The sequence below is a fragment of the Pecten maximus genome, chromosome 16, assembly GCF_902652985.1.
Source record: "Pecten maximus chromosome 16, xPecMax1.1, whole genome shotgun sequence".
NCBI lineage: Eukaryota > Metazoa > Mollusca > Bivalvia > Pectinida > Pectinidae > Pecten > Pecten maximus.
In genome coordinates, this window is record NC_047030.1 from 16609149 (window position 1) to 16632548 (window position 23400).

The 23400-nt window shown below is 37.9% G+C and overlaps 1 protein-coding gene and 2 long non-coding RNA genes across 9 annotated transcripts; 2 read left to right on the top strand and 1 right to left on the bottom strand.

The window, feature by feature from the left end:
- The first annotated feature begins 12028 nt into the window (after positions 1–12028).
- Positions 12029–21491, top strand: LOC117344910. Of its 7 annotated transcripts, none has more exons than XR_004536289.1 (5): positions 12029–12154; positions 19011–19081; positions 19627–19806; positions 20526–20848; positions 21154–21491. It is a non-coding gene; the product is annotated as an uncharacterized LOC117344910 (long non-coding RNA). The 7 variants fall into 7 exon arrangements; XR_004536288.1 differs by lacking the exon at positions 12029–12154 and adding an exon at positions 18570–18676; XR_004536290.1 differs by lacking the exon at positions 12029–12154 and adding an exon at positions 18700–18717.
- On the bottom strand, positions 18660–19837 carry LOC117344909. Its single transcript, XM_033907793.1, has 4 exons — positions 19601–19837; positions 19184–19258; positions 18991–19053; positions 18660–18768 (listed from the first exon to the last, which is right to left on the bottom strand). The coding sequence occupies exons 1-4, from the start codon at positions 19820–19822 to the stop codon at positions 18685–18687; spliced, it is 444 nt and encodes a 147-aa protein (XP_033763684.1). The 5' UTR covers positions 19823–19837; the 3' UTR covers positions 18660–18684.
- A 236-nt stretch (positions 21492–21727) lies between the features above and the next one.
- Positions 21728–22793, top strand: LOC117314827. Its single transcript, XR_004529613.1, has 2 exons — positions 21728–22016; positions 22303–22793. It is a non-coding gene; the product is annotated as an uncharacterized LOC117314827 (long non-coding RNA).
- The last annotated feature ends 607 nt before the right edge of the window (positions 22794–23400 follow it).

Here is a 23400-nt window from a genome sequence, read left to right on the forward strand (position 1 = left end):
CTTTCGATAAAGGCCAAACAAAATATGAATTTTGAATCTTGAACAAGATTCTATTCATTCAGCTTTACATAGATAATGCAAAGAAAACCACTCCAGTTCATAACTCAAATCAGTTGACAACTTTTGTTGTCATGGCAATTAGAAATAAGCCTTAGTTCCACTTGAATACAATGACTATTTGCCTAAAAGATCTAAGGGCAACCGATTTCTCAAATACGAAAATGAGCGTTGGTGGGGTCAAAAATTCCAATAGATGTAGCAAAACAGACTAATTTGCTATCCCTTAATGCTGATCAGGAATAATTCCACAAGAATCCATTATCACTATGCACTACTTATCACGCCTCCTTAGGTTGCACCGTCTCAGGTACTCATTTATCTTTGGTATTATTTTGGATTTCCACATATCGGCGTTCTTCATATCCGGGTGAAAATCTAAAACATACCTTGCCAGGTAGATTTTCCTTATTTGTTAGTTCCTTTTTCTGTAAGGCTCAAACTTTCCAGGTCACTTTCCAGGTCCAGTGTTGTGTTAGTTCATTTTCCTCGGGTCAGTCAGAGTCAAACGTCACTGAACTGGGATGTCCAAGAATTCTGCGTCCAAAACACTGGTTTGGGGAGGTGACTGATTGTCCATTTCTTCCTCCTTACGAATAGGAGAGCCAGCTGTAGTTGGAAATATCTGTAAGAACCTGTCTAGCTTCTCGCTTCTCCTCTATTCGCCTCATAGATATCTCCATACTGTCCTGTCGCCTGTTCAGCACATCCAGTTTCCTCGCAATCATATGTGACGGGCGTGTCTCACTTAGCCTCGTCAGCAGGCGGGATGGATGGCGATGGTATCCGAGATGTATTAATTGAAAAAGAGAGTGGATAGGTTGAGAAAGGTAGTAAAGAGGTTGTAAGAGGGACTGATGCAGTGTTAGAAGATACGGAAGTAAAATATGGGATAGACTGAGTAAGTTTAGACTAGTTAACAGAGAAATATGGACAAAAGGCAGAGGTTGAGAAAGAATTGAAGAGGAAGCAAGAGGGACGGAGGCCGCGGTAGAGGAGAATACGGAGGTAGACAGTGGGGCAAGCTGTGTTAGTTTAGACTTGTTATCTGTAACATATGGGAAAGAAGACGTCGAGGCGAAAGTGAGGATCAGGATAGGTGTAGTAGCTACATGTGCCGTACTTGCTGCTTCATTGTTGATCTAAGTCTAGTTGCAGTCGACGAATCGGATGTCCATCCACGTTTTCACAGACCGCAAGGGTTTTGGCCATTTTTTTCGGAGGCGTTTCCTTTGTCTGTAATAAAAGGAATATCCATTAACTCAAAATCCTTTACAAACAACGTATGATAGCTTCGACGCTTATAAAGCTAATGGCACGAAGTTAGTCGGGACAAGAATGTATTAATTGATATGCAGATGTCAACCAATTAATTTTACCAATTGATTTTGTCAACTGCCCTGCAGGTAGGGCGTAAGAATTGTACCTGCTGCCCCCATTGCATGATCGTAAGAGGCGACTAAATTTGGGATCTTATCTTTTCTCTTCTTTCTGAACAACTTTGACAATGCCCCACTTTTGGCCTTTAGTTGAGCGTTCGCCGCTGTGAGGATGGCTTTGGGTTCTGTCCCCTAGCGGAGACATACCAGAGTCTTTAAAAATGGTAGTTGCTACTCCTGCTTAGCGCTCAGCATATTTGGAGTGGGACGACTGGTTCGCCCGTTGTCAGTATAATGTGACGGGTTTGGCTGTGCTGCTGGGTGTCATCGGCGGTACTGCCCTGCAGGTAGGGCACAGGGACACGTTACAATAGTAATGTATGTATAAAATATTTGGGGGTCGATATAAACATAACAAGGGACGAAGCTCCGATTCTGGAAATCCCTGGGCGCCAATTTCAAATATAAATTAACAACACTTGCTTTCAGTCTTTTTTCACGGGAATTGCTGCTATCGTTTCGTTATAAGTTATAGTTTTCACACATATAATCCTTAATTGTCCATCTGTTCTCATACTGCCCATTTTAAAGCACTTTGTCGGAAGTTTTTAATGTTCCCTCCAAAAAAGTGATGCTATGGACCGGAAGTTGCGCAACACCTTTCGGAAGGCGATGGACAATAGCAGCCAAAGGTAAGAAAACTCCCGAGGCAACCGGAAAGAGTCATATCCGCAGTGAATAGTTTTGGCGGAATTTTTTAAACAAATATGACTGATACCGTGTCTTGGTGAGTAATCGTTAATTAATCGCTTTATGCGTATTCCATAATTAGGAAAGGCCTTTTCTAAGTAGATTGTGATATGATATATTCAATAATACAACGTTTCAATATTTTTCTGGCATAATTTTAATGAAGGGCCCCAGCTGTTGCTCACATACATTTGGCGCAATATTTGAAAAAAATATGTCTGATATTGCGTCTTGGTGAGTAATCGTTAATTATTTGCTTTATGCATAATCAGAAAATTACCAAACGTATTCCATAATTAGGAGAGGCCTTTTTAAGTAGATTTTGATATACTATATTCAGTAATACAAGGTGTCAATATTTTTTCTGGCATAATTTTAATGAAATGCTCCTGTTGTTGCTCACATATTGAGTACCTTAGACATGCAACTAGAGCCTATTGGTGAATAAAATGTTAAATCATTTGTAGATTGTGGTGCCCAGGTACTGTGAAATTAATTGATTACATATTTCAGAGTTATTAAAATAGTCATTATATTATGACTTAGGATCCATGTTATAATAATAATTTACTTTCATTTTACATAAACATTTGATTTCTGAGGTTTGAGCAACCAAATGACACTGTATGAGATCATATTTGTTTCAGATATTTCAAACCATTGAATTTAAGATTTAAATGAAAGGATAATTTCACCATGTCACAGGCCAATCAAGTCAGCAATATTATGAAAATGGCTTACATGTATCTTTTGATAATTTAAGTTATAAGAATTTGATTACCCACAAGACACAAACTGATTGATATGAATAGATAATCTAGTAAATTTACAATTACTTAATTTTTTTCTTCAAAATTAAAGTCTGACATACATGATTTAAGGTATTTCAAGTCAAGTCAAAGAGCCAGGTAGAGGTCAAATGTTTTTTTAAGGTATTTCTTTCTGTCGATGAATCTCGGTAAGATTGATATGGTGGAAGAAATCAATAAGTCTGGAGGAGAAAACATAGTTGCCAGTGTCTCCATACTGAGGAGATGGGAAAGGAGGAAGTTGGAAAAAATCCCCACTAAGGAGCATCTGTATACCTCCAAAAGGTTGTTGATTCCCTCTGATATGCTTGCAGACACTGTCTATCTGTTCCAATAGTTTTTGGCTAATTAGCGAAATTTCATCTATAACAATTATTTCAGCATTAAAAACGTCTCTTTTACATGCACATCTGTCATCGTTGTCAAATAGATCACAAAGTTCATCATCAGTGAAGCGCCCATCGAGCAGACCAAACAGTTTATGAACAGTTAAAACCTTCACATCTTGTGAAACTCTCTCTCTTAACACTGATGGAGCCTTTACAGTACTGGCAGCTACGTAAAAAAAATGTATCGATAGTGAGACAGTAGTCAATTATCTTTGATAAAGCATATGATTTTCCAGTGCCAGGAATTCCAGTTAGAAGAACATTATGCCCACTGTTTATAGTGTCAAATGCGAAACTTTGAACAGAATCCATATTATATCCAGTCCATTTTCAGTGTCAACTGCGCAGTTTTGAACAGAATCCATAATATACCTAGCCCTTTTTCCGTTTATGGAGTCTAATACACATTTTTATGTTATTTTAAAACGTAAGTTTACGTAAATTACCCATTGTATGGTGAAATCTTCAATCGCGCAATGTGAAAAACTGAAAAACCAAGTTTCCCGAACTTTTTAGACATTCGGAACCTGCAGAAGTAACTTACCTCCAAAGGCATCCCGGTACTGATAATTCAGTGCGGACCTGCCAAGGTGTTGCGCAACTTCCGGTCCATAGCATCACTTTTTTGGAGGGAACATTGAGAACAGATGGACAATTAAGGATTATGTGTGTGAAAACTATAACTTATAACGAAACGATAGCAGCAATTCCCGTGAAAAAAGACTGAAAGTAAGTGTTGTTAATTTATATTTGAAAATGGCGCCCAGGGATTTCCAGAATCGGAGCTTCGTCCCTTGTGTTGTTTATATCGACCCCCATATATTGTATACATACATTACTATTGTAACGTGTCCCTGTGGATAGGGCCTAAGAATTGTACCTGCTGCCCCCATTGCATGATCGTAAGAGGCGACTGAATTTGGGATCTTATCTTTTCTCATCTTTCTTACAAACTTTCTTCTTCCTAATGTCCCCCTTGACAATACCTCCCTTTTGGCCTTTAGTTGAGCGTTCGCCCCTGTGAGGAAGGCTTTGGCTTGTGTCCCCTGGCCGAGACATACGAAAGTCTTTAAAAATGGTAGTTGCTACTCCTGCTTAGCGCTCAGCATATTAGGAGTGGGACGACTGGTTCACCCGTTGGTCGGTATAATGTGACCAGTTGGGGTGTGCTGCTGGTTGTCTTCGGCAGTATGCTTCAGTGAGGTAGCACTTTAAATCGGCAAAAGTTCCGGCCTATCACAGGGAGACTTAACACGAACATACCGCAGCCTCCCAAACACACATACGCACTCACCACACACATGCATGTCGCACGCACGGGAGGCCGTCCTCAAATGACCTTAGCTGTTAATAGGACGTTAAACAAAATAAACCAAACCAAACCAAACTGCTGGGTGTCTTCGGCAGTATGCTCCAGTGAGGTAGCACTATCAATCGGCAAAAGTCCCGGCCTACCACAAGGAGACTTCACACAAACAACAGCCTTCCAAAACACATACGCACTCATCACACGCATTGATGTCGCACGCACAGGAGGCCGTCCTTAAATGATCTTAGCTGTTAATAGGACGTTAAACAAAATAAACCAAACCAAATTGTACCCGTCCCAGCCCTGCAGGTAGGGCGTTCCTAATGTCTCCCTTGACAATGCCTCACTTTTGGCCTTAAGTTGAGCGTTCGCCCCTGTGAGGAAGGCTTTGGGTTCTGTCCCCTGGCCGGGACATACCAGAGTCTTTAAAAATGGTAGTTGCTGCTCCTGCTTAGCGCTCAGCATATTTGGAGTGGAACGACTGGTTTGCCCGTTGTCAGTATAATGTGACCGGGTGGGGTGTGCTGATGGGTGTCTTCGGCAGTATTTTCCAGTGAGGTAGCACTATAAATCGGCAAAAGTTCCGGCCTACAAGGAGACTTAACACGAACATACCGCAGCCTCCCGAAACACACATACGCTCTCACCACACGCTTGCATGTCGCACGCACGGGAGGCCGTCCTTAAATGACCTCAGTTGTTAATAGGACGTTAAACAAATTAAAAGAAACCAAACCAATGTTGTCAGGTCATCATAATCATATCAGACATGCTATGTTGTCATTTCATTGTAATATATGACATGTCACTGTTATCAGACAGACCTTTTTACAAGGCCTCTCAATATCAGACTTGTTTCAATAATATCACTTCATGTCTAAATCTCCAAAATATGTCATATTTTGTTAAATCGTAATGATCCTATCAAGCATTTTACTTTGTTTACGGATGGTGGTAGCTTTAGCCACTCTTTGACATAACGTCGAATTATGCCATCAAGTGTTTTCAGCGTCCCCGCTGGATAGTGTTCCATCGACAGGGGGATGGTAAGCCTTGGCAGTGCATACTGCTTCAGTAGGTGCACTTTTTTGCATCGGCTTTAGCCTTGCCTTACCTATCTTCAGCATATCCGTACACTCTTCAAGGTTTTTACGGATCACCGTGATCCACGAGTTTATCTTGCTTCCAAGGTACTTTTTTTTTGGTAACTTTTTTATTTTCCAGATACATTCAATATGTATACATGTATCATTATAATAATATCTTTCTCACTCTGATCAACTTCAATTCTCACCATCATCATCATCATGCCCATTCTCACCTTCATCCATCATCATCATCATCATCATCATCATGTCAAATTCTCACATTCATCCATCATCATCATCATCATGTCAAATTCTCACATTCATCCATCATCATCATCTTGTCAAATTCTCACATTCATCCATCATCATCATCATCCTGTCAAATTCTCACATTCATCCATCATCATCATCATCAATAAATTATCTTCATAAATCAATCACCATTCATCATCATCTTCATCCTCATCATCACTAAATCATCAACATCATCTTTATAAATATGTCATCATTTTCATTAATCAACTATCAGTCATTGATTCAGCATCATCCATCTGTTATTCATTCCAATCACAACCATCAATTACTCATTAACATCATCACCACCACATCATTAGAAATAATCAGTATCATTTACAGGTATCAGGATTTGTTGTATTGATTAATTAATGAAGACACTAAACATATTTATAACTAAGTTAATTTGTATCTTTTTTTTAACTGATCATCAGTTAAAAAACACATACATCCTTCCTTACATGCAAACACACACTGTCATTCACTTAACACATCCGCACACGCACGCACGCAGGCACAGAGAGAGAGAGAGAGAGAGAGAGAGAGATTTTGTGTCTTTAAAATTTAAATATATAGCTGGAGGATGCAGTAAAATGCATAGTTATTTATGAATAATTTAATAGATTATTAATAAAATCATATAAAACATTTTATTTCATCTTTGTTTTTCCGTCAGGGGTTGGGTGTTATTTCTATCAGTTAACTCCATTTTTTTCCAATCAGTATTAAATTTTTCTAAACTCCTATTTCCTTTATCAATGCAAATATATTTCAGAACACTAATTATCCTTGATAATGGATTTCAATGCCGTTACTGATAAGTTTTGCTCTAAACATCTTGATCTATAAATATATTGTTTCATTATAAGTAAAATCAGATTGTCTGTTGCATAATATATGTTTTTGTTGTTAAGCATGCCAAAAATAAAGGTTTGTTTATTAAAAGAAAATGGAATCAATAATGCATCTAACAAAAATTCAATGTGTTCAAAAAAAAATTGTACTTCTCTGCACTCCCAAAATATGTGAGTTATTGTTTCTATTTCTGTTTTACAAAAGAAGCAATATGGCGTATCAGTTAGACCAATTTTGAATAAATATGAATTTGTTGTTAATATGTGCTGGTTTATTCTATATTGTAACCACAGTAATTTTGAGCTTCTAGTAATTCGAAAAGGGGTAAAATATATATATCTCCAAGTTTCTTCATCTATTTCAAATAAGTTGTTCCACTTCCTTTTACCAGTAGGTAGGATTTTATTACTACAAAGAATGCTGAAGAAATCTTTTGACCCTTTCTTGCTTTTAAGAAAAAATTCTAAATTATTGGGAATAAAGGGATAAGATAAGTTAATATTATCAAATTGTCTGTGCAATAGAAAGTCCCTGATGGAATTAATAATACCCTGGTAAGTTAAAAAATTTGTGTTAACATTGAATTTTGCTGTAAACTCCTGAAAACTAAAATGTCAATAGGTGGGGATGTTTCATAAGATCATGAAGTATAACAATGCCCTTTTTATACCATCCCTGCTAAAATACTACTTTTCTATTTACTTTTAAATCTTTATTTAACCAAATGGGTGTTTTCAGTATTGGGTAAACATACTTACTATTTAGTTGTGTTGTTTTCTCTATAAGACAGCTCCAAGACTTAAATATATCTTTCCAAAACAGATTTTTACATCTAGATTCACATTTTTTAATGTATTCTGCTCCACAATTAGCCAAAATGCCTATATCAATATTTTTTGCTAAAAGGTATTGCCATTTACTTGACTTAGAGTATAATCTTCTTATCCATGTCTGCCCTGCAGGTAGGGCGTAAGAATTGTACCTGCTGCCCCCATTGCATGATCGTAAGAGGCAACTAAATTTGGGATCTTATCTTTTCTCTTTCTTAACAACTTTCTTCTTCCTAACGTCTCTCTTGACACTGACTCACTTTTGGGCTTTAGTTGAGCGTTCGCCCCTGTGAGGAAGGCTTTGGGTTCTGTCCCCCTGGCCGAGACATATCAGAGTCTTTAAAAATGGTAGTTACTGCTTCTGCTTAGCGCTCAGCATACAAGGAGTGGGACGACTGGTTCGCCCGTTGTCAGTATAATGTGACCGGGTGGGGTGTGCTGCTGGGTGTCTTCGGCAGTATGCTTCAGTGAGGTAGCACTATAAATCGGCAAAAGTTCCGGCCTATCACAAGGATACTTAACACGAACATACCGCAGCCTCCCAAAACACACATACGCACTCACCACACGCATGCATGTCGCACGCACGGGAGGCCGTCCTTAAATGACCTTAGATGTTAATAGGACGTTAAACAAAATAAACCAAACCAAATCTTATCCATGTTAACTTCAAAGCTCTAATAAAAGAATATATATCCACCATTCTAAGCCCTCCTTCATTATATTCTTTTACAATAATATCTCTTCTTACCTTGTCAACTTTACTGTTCCAAAGAAAATTATAAAGTTCCGAATTTAATTTTTTAATGAAGGATATATCAGGGTTTAGCAATGATATGAATAAGTGGTTGAGTTGTGAAACCAATAACGACTTTATAACTTGTATTTTACCAATAGGTGTAAGAATCCGCTTATTCCAGTTACTCAGTGGTTGAGTTGTGAAACCAATAACGACTTTATAACTTGTATTTTACCAATAGGTGTAAGAATCCGCTTATTCCAGTTACTCAGGAGTGATTTAAGTTTTACTAGTTTTTTGTCAAAATTCATTCTAACCATTCTATGTAAATCTACATTAAACTCAATACCCAATAATGTAAATGTACTTTTCCCCCAATGTAAATTCCACTCTGGACAAAACTTTTCTACGCTGTATTTTCTACTACCTATCCAAATAACTTCAGTCTTACCCTTGTTTATCTTTATACCAGATATTTCAGCATATTTTTTTTAACTCTTCCAATGTTTCTTGTAATGACTTTCTTGACCCATCAAGAATGACTGATGTATCATCAGCGTACTGAGACAATAATATAGGAGTACTTTGTGACTTCCAAAGGACCTATCAACGGTATCCCCACCCCCACATAATGATGTGAATGGCACCGTGTTGGTGAATTATTTTGATATGTCAATAAAAAACAACAAATAAGTTTGTAGAAAATAAAATGTGTTCAAATTTCCCATTCCTCTCTCGGTTTACCTCTTGCTTCCTTGCATTGACTGCCCTGCTGATAGGGCGTAAGAATTGTACCTGCTGTCCCCATTGCATGATCGTAAGAGGAGACTAAATTTGGGATATTTTCTCCTAAGAACTCTCTTCCTAACGTCTCCCTAGACACTGCCTCTATTTTGGCCTTTAGTTGAGCGTTCGCCCGTGTGAGGAAGGCTTTGGGTTCTGTCCCCTGGCCGAGACATACCAGAGTCTTTAAAAATGGTAGTTGCTGCTCCTGCTTACCGCTCAGCATACCAGGAGTGGGACGACTGGTTCGCACGTTGTCAGTATAATGTGACCGGGTGGGGTGTCCTGCTGGATGTATTCGGCAGTATGCTTCAGTACTAAAAATCGGCAAAAGTTCCGGCCTATCATAAGGAGAATTAACACGAACATACCGCAGCCTCCCAAAACACACATACGCACTCACCACACGCATGCATGTCGCACGCAAGGGGGTTCATTTAGTTTAACGCCCTATTAACAGCTAAGGTCATTTAAGGACGGCCTCCAGTGCGTGCGGTGAGTGCGTATGTGTGTTTTGGAAGGCTGTGGTATGTTCGTGTTAAAGTATAGGGCTACCTCACTGAAGCATACTGCCGAAGACACCCAGCAGGACTCCCCAACCGGAATTGTACCTGCTGCCCCCATTGCATGATCGTAAGAGGCGACTAAACTTGGGATCTGATCTTTTCTCTTCTTTTTGAACAACTCTCTTCTTCCTAATGTCTCCCTTGAGAATGCCTCACTTTTGGCCTTTAGTTGAGCGTTCGCCCCTGTGAGGAAGGCTTTGGGTTCTGTCCCCCTGGCCGGGACATACAAGGGCCTTTAAATTGGTAGTTGCTACTCCTGCTTAGCGCTCAGCAAATAAGGAGTGGGACGACTGGTTCGCCCGTTGTCAGTATAATGTGACCGGGTGGGGTGTGCTGCTGGGTTTCTTCGGCAGTATGCTTAAGTGAGGTAGCACTCTAAATCGGCAAAAGATTCGGCCTATCACAAGGAGACTTAACACGAACATACCGCAGCCTCCCAAAACACACATACGCACGCGCTACACGCATACATGTCGCACGCACGGGAGGCCGTCCTTAAATGACCTTAGCTGTTAATAGGACGTTAAACAAAATAAACCAAACCAAACCAAACCAAACTCTTCAGTGTTTTAAGTATCGGCATATAGAAACGCACAAACGTTGATAGACGAATGAAATGGATCGTAATTAATTCAATTGATTATTTACAGATGATTTCCAAAGACGTAAGGTATAGTTAGAAGTTTTCGGTTGTAGATTCAAGACTGTGGTAAAACCACCGTCCTCGTCGTTGCCATGACAGCCGATTTAAGCCGCGATCACGAATGCACTGAAAAAGTGAATGTTGAAGTCTTTTGCGCAACATGCCGTATTTTCATAAAAGTACATTTACAACTCATATCGATCTAGGTTGTTTTACCATACCTGATCAATTGAAATATAAGAAAACTAACAAAAACACTTAAAAACACTGAATTAAGCCTTCGTGTCAGGCAGTGCAGACACAACGCGGGATCTGTAAACAATGTGACGTCATCGGAATGTACAAGTTGCAACAATGTACAAAAATGTATATCTTACATGAATACACTAATGAGCAACAAAATGGGACGCAACATTAACCCAAATGCGGGGGCAATTCCTGCAGTTTGTTATTGATAACTCCAGTTAAATCATGAAGTGGCTCTGATGACATAACTTCATAAGATTGAAGACAATCAGGAATGGATTGTGCAGGGTGAAGTGCCAGTAGAGCTGGTGGTCTCACTATTCCATGCAAAGTGGAGTTAATCAGCTGCTGAAGATCCTGCATGTTGTCTACTTCGGGGAAGATCATACGGGCCTCCAGTTCCATAAGGATGTGTTCCTTCCTAAGATTTTGAAAAGGATTTAAAATTCCACCGTTCATTCTCTGCCAGAGTACCAGCAGTGACATGTTTTCTGCGTTCTTAAAGTGCCATGACATTTTGTGTATTAAGAAAGCAGGTTTGGATGTTGGAAAAGTTTTCCGCATGGACTCCACAAAAGCATGGATAATTCCCACCTCTTTGTTGACCGGATTCGAACTGCCGTGCAGGCCCATCGCCCGAGAAGACCCGACAGACATCAAAAACTGGCACTCCCTCTGGAATCCTTATTGGTTCTGCCATATGTATGATGTCATTCAAGCGCTCCTCGGTATACACCATTTGGTCAGCATCGGAGCTGCCAGACCGTCCCAAAAGATATAACTGTGGGCTTTCCACTAGGCTCTGGACATCAACATTCTTGCTGCCAGGATGATTTGTTTTGTATTCCTCGTCTGTGAGAAAGCCAGACGTATGATAGAGAATGGAAACCATTATCAGAAAATGTGAATGATTGGAAATGTCACTGTGGTCGTGCCAAATTTTCCAGTGTCTGGTTCTTTCCAATGTTTTCAAGTCCGTTGATCTTCATTAGGCATATTTGGACAATCTTGGTTCATTCTCTGAAATCTCATTTTGATGTCATCTGCCGTTAGAGCCTCGTAATGCTCGTCTGTAAAGGATCTAAAGATACCTAAGGTCAGGGTACCCAAATTGTGACAATTTTCACATGTAGGTCAGGGTACCCAAATTGTGACAATTTTCACATGTTTTCGTTGAATGCATTCTGAAAGTTTAACTTTCAGTTTTTCTTTTAACCTTTCTAACAAGGAGGCATCGTAAGTTCAATATTATAATCGATTTTACAATTGATCGCTCACGTGCTTTTATTCGAACACGCTGTGACGTCATCACCTCATGGTTCCGGATTGCAGCAGGTGCGAGGACCCAAATTGTGACACTTTCGGTCGTGGTAAAATAAGGCGTCTTATCCACACAAAATGCGGAAATTGGAAGCGGGTATGTAAAATGTAGAAAGCACTTTTCATTTCCTGCTAAAATCAACGATATTTAAACAAAATAACAAACATTTAAAGCGATTATAAATGATGTAAAGCGACTTCTCGAAAATCAATATGGCGGATATCAATGCAAATCGTTATAATGATATTTTGTTTACTAAATAGTTGTTTGTACACAACATTTAAAAACCCCGTCACAGTCTTCATGTTAGTAAATATCTATTTCTAACCTCGCGCCTTTGATCACGTGATGTTCTTGACCAATGGAAATACGTCGGGGGGATAGCGCCACCTGCATTCATTTTCAAGCAGCGTGATTATTTGTAGCAGCAGTGTTTTATTCATCATTTATTCATCATTATTTTCTCCTATTGTTTACTTTCGTCGCAACAACTCCTATTGACTTTTGAACTTACGAGTGTTTTGCCTGGAGTTGTCGTCTCCTACGACAGTGAAGTACACACCAATAACGGTATTTACACGTGTGTTGTGTTTGTTTACATTTTTATCGACGTGTGTCGAGGATATTTCCTTTAGTTTACATTGACGAATGTCATTCGTCATCGAGCTGTGTATTTCCTATTTGGATCCTAACAGTCTTTATGCAACCACAATGTGTTTTCTTTGCTATCGGGATCTAACTTTGTGTGTGACTTATTCGTGCTAGTGGAAATCGAAAGACATCAGTTTGTAAACCGTCTCGGGTCATCTAACATGGCGGCCAAGCAGGTCAGGAACGCGTCACTACCAGTAGCTTGGTGCGCGATCCCAGGATTCCGTGCGGGATTCAAGATGGCAGCGCCCATGTCTTGTCGAACACTGTAGGGCATTGCATCGTCTTCTTTGGCGTTTACGGTTAATTTTGTAGGGGTAATTATCTGATTTAAGGAAAAATAATTAAGGAACTACACGTACAACATTATTAGTCTAGATTTCCATCTCGCGATATTACGACATGCAGTGTACTCGGAACTAACCGAACAACTTAACTAGTCGGAATTTCAATCTCCCGACGATTACGACATGCAGACTCCTCGGATAATCAACGAACAACTTTGATAACTACATACAGACGACTCGGAAACTCACCGAACTACATTATGCGTTTCCATCTCCCGATGATAGCGACATGCAGATAAAGTGGAAATCGTAGCATCAGCTTACTATGCTTCCAACTCAGTTGTCTTGGACTTTTCAGCGGTGAGATTACTCATCAATCTGTCTATTTTGACTTGTTGTACCTGACCAGACTTTGGTTACAGCGTGGATATCAGAGGAGCATTCTCGATACTTGTTACTCTAGTAAACATTTATATCTTCGCGTTCACACCTTCTATCTGTATCTAGCGTTACTGTTTTCTATGTACTTGTCACAGATATTTCTAAATAATTGGTTTACGGCATAGCTGTCACACCTTTTTATCTGTATCTAGCATTATTGTTTTCCTTGTACTTGTCACAGATTCTTGTTTATACTTGTGCGGAATATATTATGCAACTGTTAAGGAGAGCTTTGTCATAGATATATATAGAGATGATGTTTCTTCCTCACTTTATTTAGTCTGTTACTAGATTGTTATTATCATGTACTAGGTTTAATTAGTTATCAGTCAGATCAAGCCTCTTCTATTACGAGTCAAGTCACTCATCTCATGAGTAATCACAACTTAAAGTCTAGGATCTTCTCAGCAGCCATAAGAAGTGAAGTTTTTCCTTACAATAGCCACCAACCTATGCCATGTTTTATTTGTTTATTTTGTGGGTAATCAGGTCATGTCTTCAACCACAATCAAGTCACTCTTCTCTTGAGTTGTCATAACTCGAAGTCAACTCAGACTCAGAGCCAAGGGTCTTCTCAGTAGCACTTAGGAGTCAAGTTTGTCATGCCACCAGCTACTACTTCGCTGTGTTTTGATTCGTTAGTTTATGCAGTCATGTCATCGCTTCTCCAATCATGAGTCAAAACTCTTCTCATGAGTAATCACAACTCAAGAGTCAAGGGTTTTCTCAGCTGTGTCTGCGAGTCAAGTCTCTTCTCATGAGTCACTGCGACTCAAAGTATGTAGTCTTCTCAGTAGCACTTAGTCAAGAGTGTCCCGCACTAGCTACCTACTACTTCGCTGTGTTTTGATTCGTTAGCTTACGTAGTCAGATCTTTGCTTCTCCAATCATGAGTCAAAACTCTTCTCATGAGTAATCACACTCAGAGTCAAAACTCTTCTCAGCTGTGTCTGCGAGTCAAGTCTCTTCTCACGAGTCACTGAGACTCAGAGCCAAGGGTCTTCTCAGTAGCACTTAGGAGTCAAGTTTGTCATGCCACCAGCTACTACTTCGCTGTGTTTTGATTCGTTAGTTTATGCAGTCATGTCATCGCTTCTCCAATCATGAGTCAAAACTCTTCTCATGAGAAATCACAACTCAAGAGTCAAGGGTCTTCTCAGCTGTGTCTGCGAGTCAAGTCTCTTCTCATGAGTCACTGCGACTCTGAGCCAAGGGTATTCTCAGTAGCACATAGGAGTCAAGTTTGTCACTACAGGGGTACTAGAGTCAAGTCGCTTCTCTATGGCTCAGTAGGGTCAAGCTTCTTCTCTAGTAGGACCTTTCAGTATGAATGATTTAGAGTCAAGTTGCTTCTCTGCTGTCAAGTAGAGTCAAGCTTCTTCTCTAAGTCAAGCATTTTAGAGTCAAGTTGCTTCTCTGCTGTCAAGTAGAGTCAAGCTTCTTCTCTAAGTCAAGCATTTTAGAGTCAAGTTGCTTCTCTGCTGTCAAGTAGAGTCAAGCTTCTTCTCTAAGTCAGGCATTTTAGAGTCAAGTTGCTTCTCTGCGGTTCAGTAGAGTCAAGCTCCTTCTATAAGTTTCGAGTACTCCATTTTCTTTCTTCACCGTGAAATACCTGGAGTCAAGTTGCTTCTCTGGAGTTCATCAGAGCCAAGTTTCTTCTCTGGGTGTTTCTCCAAATACTCAAGTCTTGTTAATTTAAGTTAGCTGTTTAAGCCCTGTACACCATTCAGTATCCTTATTGTATTTCTGCTGTTCAGTAGAGTCAAGCCCCTTCTTTAGTTTTGAGTACTCAATTTCTTTCTTCACTGTGAAATACCTGGAGTCAAGCTGCTTCTCTGGAGTCCGACAGAGTCAAGTCTCTTCTCTGGGTGTTTCTCGGAATACTCACATCTTGTTTATTTAAGTTAGCTGTAAAAGCCCTGTACTACATTCAGTATCCTTATTGCATTAAGTACTTATAACTTTAATCGTATCTCCTTTTATGCATCGTAATCAGTTTGAGTGTTGGCAGGTTCATTATAACTACCTGTTCTGTGTATGTAAGTTCCTTAGTCTTGGCAACCAGTTTGTTGACTTTCTTAGGACATCTGCAACCCTTTCTTTGTCTATTATTAGTAGATATAGTTGACATACGGAGCTTGTTATCCTCTTACATCTTCAGGGTGCGTTCCCAGTACCTAATTATCATCCTTAACACTTTATCATTGGCACTGTTTCCTTAATTAAACCTCCATCAGAAGGATGTAGTTCTTGCGTCTGTCTCATTCACAGACGCAGAATCTAGTGCTCCTTTAAATACTATCTCACTTTATAGTATTAGGTATGTTTTTCCTCTCTTTTTCAGCTTTATTCCATACGTGATATAACCTTTCAATCATTTGAACTCTTGTCATTACTTGGTTTATCTGCAAGCTTTATACCAGTTACTGTGCCACTGACCACATTTAACTTCTTAATGTCTCATTTTAGAGCATATGATAATTATGTGTGTATATATGTAATACGGTGCATTAATTTCTATAGGCAAATTTGTGCTTAGTTGTACTGATTATAATCAATAATTTTCTAGTTCATCATCGATTCACTTTATCTACACTCTTAAAAATATTACATCGTCATATCCTTCTTGCACATAATTTCTTTCTTGGGGGCTCTCATTCGGTTACTTTATTGTAACCTCTTCGATTTGGCCTTTTAAATTCGGGGAATTTCTTGCCCCCAATTCATTATATCATATTTTGTGTATTTATTTCTTATGTAGATGATATGCTTGGGATCGCCCAAGCTCGGGGGTCGCCCCATCTGAAACAGTCTTAGCAGAACTGCCTGCTTTTTAGCTACCAACTGCTTACTCTGTGGCTTGAGGTCGCTCAAGCTAGGTTTCTCTCCTCTCTATTAGTCATAGCTAGCTAAGCTATGATCGCTCTAGCTTGGGGGTTGCATGCCCCTATAGTATAATTAGTATCTTAATTGTTTAGGTGTATCTTTTGAGTAGCGAGTAAAAATTTATTATGTAATATTGTTAGTTGATGTTATTTAGTTGTAAGAATGAGCAGCCCCTAAGAATGCCAAAACCTTTAGATAATATTTAATATGAGCCTGAACAAGTTATTGGTTCCATTCAATAAATTTTTTGACTTTCATACTGTTTTGGTGTGTTGTGTATAAAATGATATTTTGTTTACTAAATAGTTGTTTGTACACAACATTTAAAAACCCCGTCACAGTCTTCATGTTAGTAAATATCTATTTCTAACCTCGCGCCTTTGATCACGTGATGTTCTTGACCAATGGAAATACGTCGGGGGGATAGCGCCACCTGCATTCATTTTCAAGCAGCGTGATTATTTGTAGCAGCAGTGTTTTATTCATCATCCACCATCCGCCCCACCTCCACCTTTGATAATTTGCAGTTTTCTTTACTGTGGTTTGTGTATAATTGTTTATATTATATTATAATTACCTTTTAATATTTATATACTGTTGTTTTGTTTTGATTGCCTGTACTTTTCATGTGTATATGTTGTTTTTATTATATGTGTTTACTTATAATATTTATATTTATTACATGTCTTTTTTACTTGTTTCGGGCTCATTTGTTTAGGGGTAAGTAAGGCCTCATGGTGAGACAACACCTGGCAAGCTGGTCTGAGCATTGGATAAACCTACCTCCCTGATTCAGGTTGGGGCAGCCGGCTCGCAGCACCTTTTTGTACATCTGTGTTGGTTAATTATAATTAATAATAAGCTTTATTTTGTTACAATGCAAGCTGTCACATTTTTATTTTTATTTTGGGCTGCTCTTCTTAGTAAGGAATAGTTAGAGGATATCACTCACAGTAATGAATTTATCACGCCGTGATATTAGCACTTTTAAATTCGGGGAATTTCTTGCCCCCAATTCATTATATCATATTTTGTGTATTTATTTCTTATGTAGATGATATGCTTGGGATCGCCCAAGCTCGGGGGTCGCCCCATCTGAAACAGTCTTAGCAGAACTGCCTGCTTTTTAGCTACCAACTGCTTACTCTGTGGCTTGAGGTCGCTCAAGCTAGGTTTCTCTCCTCTCTATTAGTCATAGCTAGCTAAGCTATGATCGCTCTAGCTTGGGGGTTGCATGCCCCTATAGTATAATTAGTATCTTAATTGTTTAGGTGTATCTTTTGAGTAGCGAGTAAAAATTTATTATGTAATATTGTTAGTTGATGTTATTTAGTTGTAAGAATGAGCAGCCCCTAAGAATGCCAAAACCTTTAGATAATATTTAATATGAGCCTGAACAAGTTATTGGTTCCATTCAATAAATTTTTTGACTTTCATACTGTTTTGGTGTGTTGTGTATAAATTGAAATTTTGATGATATAATTATATATAACTCTTGATTATTCTGATTTCATTTTAAACAAAAAGTGCTTATCTACACATTATAAATGTTTATACAAATAACAAACTGCATATGAATCATGTACTGTTTTTTTTTAATTTTTGTGGAATCGGAGAAATACTCAAATACATGAAATAAATACTGACACTTCATAACATTTTGATAAAGTATACATAGCTTAAGAACAAACAAAAATGCATCGCGGAGATGGTTTTTTACATGAATGGATTGGTGATGGTTATGAAATATGGAAAATTATGATGATTATTGTAAATTAATAAATGAATTATAAGGAATTATTTTTTAGATCTGTCAATTCATTGAATAAGTCATGAATTTAAAGACATTTAATGAAGTGAAATTCATTTGTTAATTAATAAGTAAAAAGAAATTGATTCAGGTAAATTATACAAAAAATAGAATGTCAATGACATGGTTCTTTTGATACTCATTGATAATTTTTTTTTTAAACTAGATTATGATCAGGACAATGTCCACAGCGCCAGGCTTCCTTTGCCAGATCCCACTGTCTGTAAACATAGGAAGGCAGACAGGACTTGTGATATGACTTCCCACACTTGCAGTTAATCCAGAACAAATCAATGCCATCACGAATTTCGATCGCAGTGCATGACAGCATGCATACTTGGCAAAGTACTTCATGGGTATGACATATCTTCTGAATGTAGAATGCCATCATTTTGGCACAGATGACAATGCCATGTACCACCAGTGAGTAGACTAAAGTCAACATCTGCATGCTGGTCATGAGTCAGACACTCTCGGTGATACCACCTGCTACACCTTGCATTATCACAGCCAACCCAGAAAATCCCACTCTCTTCATCACTGGTATGACCTTAGATATTGCATATAAGACAGGTGAATTCTGGGTCAGCAAGTTCTTCACTTATGTTGTTGCTTGTCAGTTCTACTGTTTTTGGCTAAAACACATTAAAGCATTTCTATGATATTTCAAGTGTTAGTAGAGCCAAGTGATACTAATAATTTCCTAAGAAATATATAAGATTAATGTTCATCATAACAGTACATTAAATATGTATGACTTAAAAAAAAAGAACAATTGATCTTTTGCATGATATTGTTGCTATCATATCTTTGATATCGTTGCATTAATACTAATAATATTTTGTTTATACATGTACCTTTCTGACTCTTTTTTTAGGGACATGCAACTTTGGTAATTCTGTTTCAACATGATGCTTGCCCTGAAAGTCAAGGAAAGGTTAGAAGTTAGTAAGTATAACGGTTATAGCATAAACTTAAATTTTTACAATTTGCAAAATGCTATTTATATGCATACATGAATATTTCAATCTTTATACACTCAATTAATACCTTTTTAACTCTTTTCTTGGGTGCCTGATCCACATCTTTCCCAGTATTTGTCATTGTAGATTCATTACTTTCTCTCTGGATAAATAACAGAATTTGGTTAGCGAAAAAAGATCCCACGGGTATTTTTTAAACCGTGGGTAAAGGAAATCTTCATTTGCGTATACTAGAGTCAGTACAAACCAGCAACTACTTAGGGGTCAGACACATGAGGATTTTTAGTTTCATTAGTTTGATAAATGAGTAACAAATATTGCATGGGACAGAGGACAATATGCATTTTTAGTTTCATTAGTTTGATAAATAAGTAACAAATATTGCATGGGACAGTGGACAATATGTGAGTTTATTGACCGATCTCACCCAAAATAAATATGGATATGGATCAATATTTTGCTATGTTTATTGTTTAGAATTTACCCGTGGTTTTTGTTTATTCGGTTTAGGTTTCCTCTTCTCCTCTTTCTCCTTCAGCTGCTCATAGATTTGTTCTCCTGGGATTAAAGACAGATCAATTAAGAAAGAACACAGAAATGGAAAGAACAAGGAAATATAAGAAGATAAAGAACAAGGAAATATAAGAGGACATACAATAAGTTTCTTGACTGAGACTAGTGTTATTGGAGGTACCAATCGGCCCATGAATTTCAATAAAACAAATCTGGTTAATGGTTTATTAATTCAAAAGCTGATAAAAAATAATTATGGAATTTATTAAAATATTCAGTGGTTGAATTTGAGAAGTATTTGATAATATGAATATTTCCCTCCTGAAACAATGTTTTATGGATACTATTTTGGTCTACTTTATTATCATTAAGAGTTTCTAGTAAGTAATATATTGTTTTTCACTAAGAAAGTTTTGTAACTTGTTTATGGTATGTTATTAGCTCACCTGCCCTTTGGGCAGGCGAGCTTATGATGTGCGCGCAGCGTCCTTCGGCTGTCCGTCCTTCTGTCTGTCTGGTGTCAACTTTACCATTTAAACATCTTCTCAACAACCAAGAGGCCCAGAGACTTGGTATTTGGCATGTGGCAGGCTGTGATGAAGTTTGTTTAGATGAATGACCTTGACCTACATTCAAGGTCACATGGATCAAATAGGCTGAAATCTTTTAACGACTTCTGAATAACCAAAAATTATGTTCAAATGAACTTTACCATGATACAACTAGGAAAATATATTTTCAAGGACTCCTCAAACTACTGATAGGTCTGTTGATAAAAAGTATAATTGGATTGAAGTTGAGCGATTCAGGTCTATTGGGCCCTTGTTATTTATGTTGTATTTCACCTGTTATAACTCTTGCTTCAGTGATAATTCTTGTTGCTCTATTTTGTTTAGGTGGACCAATGATCGGGACCAGCACAGCTGCCAATTCCTGTGGTATGATGCCTTGGGTCACCAGAGGATGGCCCATGACAAACTGACCACAAGAATGGCAGAGAGGGTCTTGCCGTGATGAAATGTTGTCTCCCCCTGGTCCCATGTTGTTGATGGGATCGAACTCTGGATCTTTGGGCGCTAGCTGTGACTTATCGATGGCATCTTTATCGAACGGGAAAATGCCACATTTCCTGAATCCAGCCTTGATATTGTGAGGACTGAAGACCTTGTCCACAGCAGCTTGAAGTACCTGAGCTAGTCTTGATGAATTAAAAAAGAAGGTGATTGATTGATTATGATATTCAAAATTATGACAAGTATTATAAGCTAAGTTAAATATGTTGCTCTCCCTCTTTGCTTTTGAGAAAAATTTGCATGAAAACCTAGGAGCTACCTTTATGTGGCCTTAACTAATTACATGATATATATATAATATCTGTCTAAATTTCGTTCAAAATTCAATTGGATTAGAATAAAAACATAAGGATTATATTTTTAATGTGCAATTATAGTATAGTTCCAGATTCATCTTATCATTATTGATCCATACCTATGTTTGCCAAATATAAGTTCTTTGTTTACATAGCTTAGACTGACTGCTAAATCAGACACAGCTTTTTTTAGTGGCCTGAAAAGCACAACATCTAGCGGTTGAAGGAGATGGGTCGTATGGGGTGGCAAGCAGAAGAACTCTATCTGGTTGGCTCTAGCCATATCAATAAGTGGAATCGAAAGGTGACTCTCGTGGTTGTCAAGCACCAGTAAAATAGGTCTGGACCTAGGCACATGCTTCAGAAAAATTTCCTGGAACCATTTTCGGAACAAGTCCGAGTCCATGTAGCCATTTTCTGACGTGCCGAAAAGCCAACTTTGTGGAATTCCTTCAGGAAAGAAAACAAAAGGTTTGTTTCAGCAACACTCACCCTATAAGGGACCTTTAGACATATCTATAATCTTTATATTTAGGGGAGCATTCCTGCATTCAGGCAACTTTTAGGTCATCAAAATGTACAAAGTGTTGATGGTTATATTTAAAGCTTTAGATTAATACATCAGTTTTATTCTCAAGGTAATTTAAACCAAAGTTTTCAAGAACTTAGTGCTGAAATGTCTTATTTAATTGATGTCTTTATTTAAATTATCATTTTATTTTATTCATATTTTAACAGCAACGAAGAAATCTGAGACACATACCATCTCTATACATTCCACTTGGGAAGGACTTTTCATAAATTACCATGGTGGGTAAGACACGTCCATCTGCAGAGACACATACATTTGCTGTTGTGTGGTTTGAGGTGACAACTACTCGAGATTGTGCCTGTCTCCTGTCAGCTACACAGACCTTGTCTAGGGACATACCCTTCCCAAAGCCTGTCTCGTCCACATTGAATATGCACTCTGGCTTATTTCCGAGACCTTGAAATGGATTGATTGACAAACATTAATGTAATATGTGTTGTATTTTCAAATGAAACAGGTTTCATTGAATTACAAATGCTCAAATTTGTTCCTTACTTAATTTATTTTTTGACTCCTTATTTTAATGAATGAATGACATTGTTGAAGATATTTAAAATTGAATTTATAATTGTTATGAACACAAAAAAATAGATATTTTAATAAGTGTCAACTTTGTATTTTGTTAACAGTCACCATTCTGGTTTGTTTCTGTCTAGTAAATTATTGGGAGTTTTGTAAAATATAAACATACCCAATTTCTCTATTGTTTCAGATAATAGCTTGAAGTGCTGTGCCATGACTGTCTCATTTGACATTCTTGTCCTTCCACCATCGACTAGTTGGGGACTCTTCATCGATAGTCTTGGATGCCGTGATAGAAAAGACCTAAACCATTTATTGGACGGACCGTTTCCTGATCCTGACAGTTGTCTGCCGCTTTTGGACACAATACCTCTGACAAATGATTTTATTACTTTCCGTGTTAAAGGCATAGCTCTGGCCTGACAGTATACTATATATGCCACTAATTGCTCCTCCTCTACTTTGCTTAACACCCGGACTGGATGGCCTTTCAATAATCCTTTTTGATGACGGGATATGGTCATGCGATTTATTTTATGTAGCTTCTCAAGACTTCTAATTGACTTCCCAGGCTTTGCATCTTCAATAGCTTGTTTCATTTGATCCGGTGTGTATTTCTTATATTTTCCTGTTGAACAACATGTGTTTGCTAATAATTATTCAAATAAAATTTTAACTGTATTATTGTTGTAATTTTGTTTCTATTTCAGTAGGGGGGTTTGACGGCTTAAAGAATGTTGTCATTTTGTTTATACGTGATGATCGAAAACAATTTATAAGCTATTGCCTCTTGTTTGTTTCCATTAAAGATATGATATTTCCTTGAATACATCTTTATTTATGTCACTAAAATCAATATCAATTTCCCAAATTTCTTTGTAACTTTATCGTAACAGAATACCAGTTTAACTTGAAATAAAATAACTGGACATTCTTTAATTAAATATGATATTGGATAAAAAAAATCAATCCTAAGTGTGTTATGGTTTTGCTTCCTGTGACATTCCTATAACAAGGAGTTGAATTTTTTTTTAAGAATGTAGGGTGGGTTTTTATCATAGGATTTCAAAACATCTTGTTCTTGTAGGCAAGTCCTTTTTAACAGTATTCAAAGATCCATTGCTGTGAAATTATTGCGGATATAATTGATACCAAGACAATGTTAAAAGAATGGTTAAGAAGGCGACTTATTTACCAACTATAGAGCGGTTTCAATAATGGGTAAAATAATGTTTAAATTTATACATATAGTTTCCATGACTAATGCATCGATCGTTTACATTTTGTC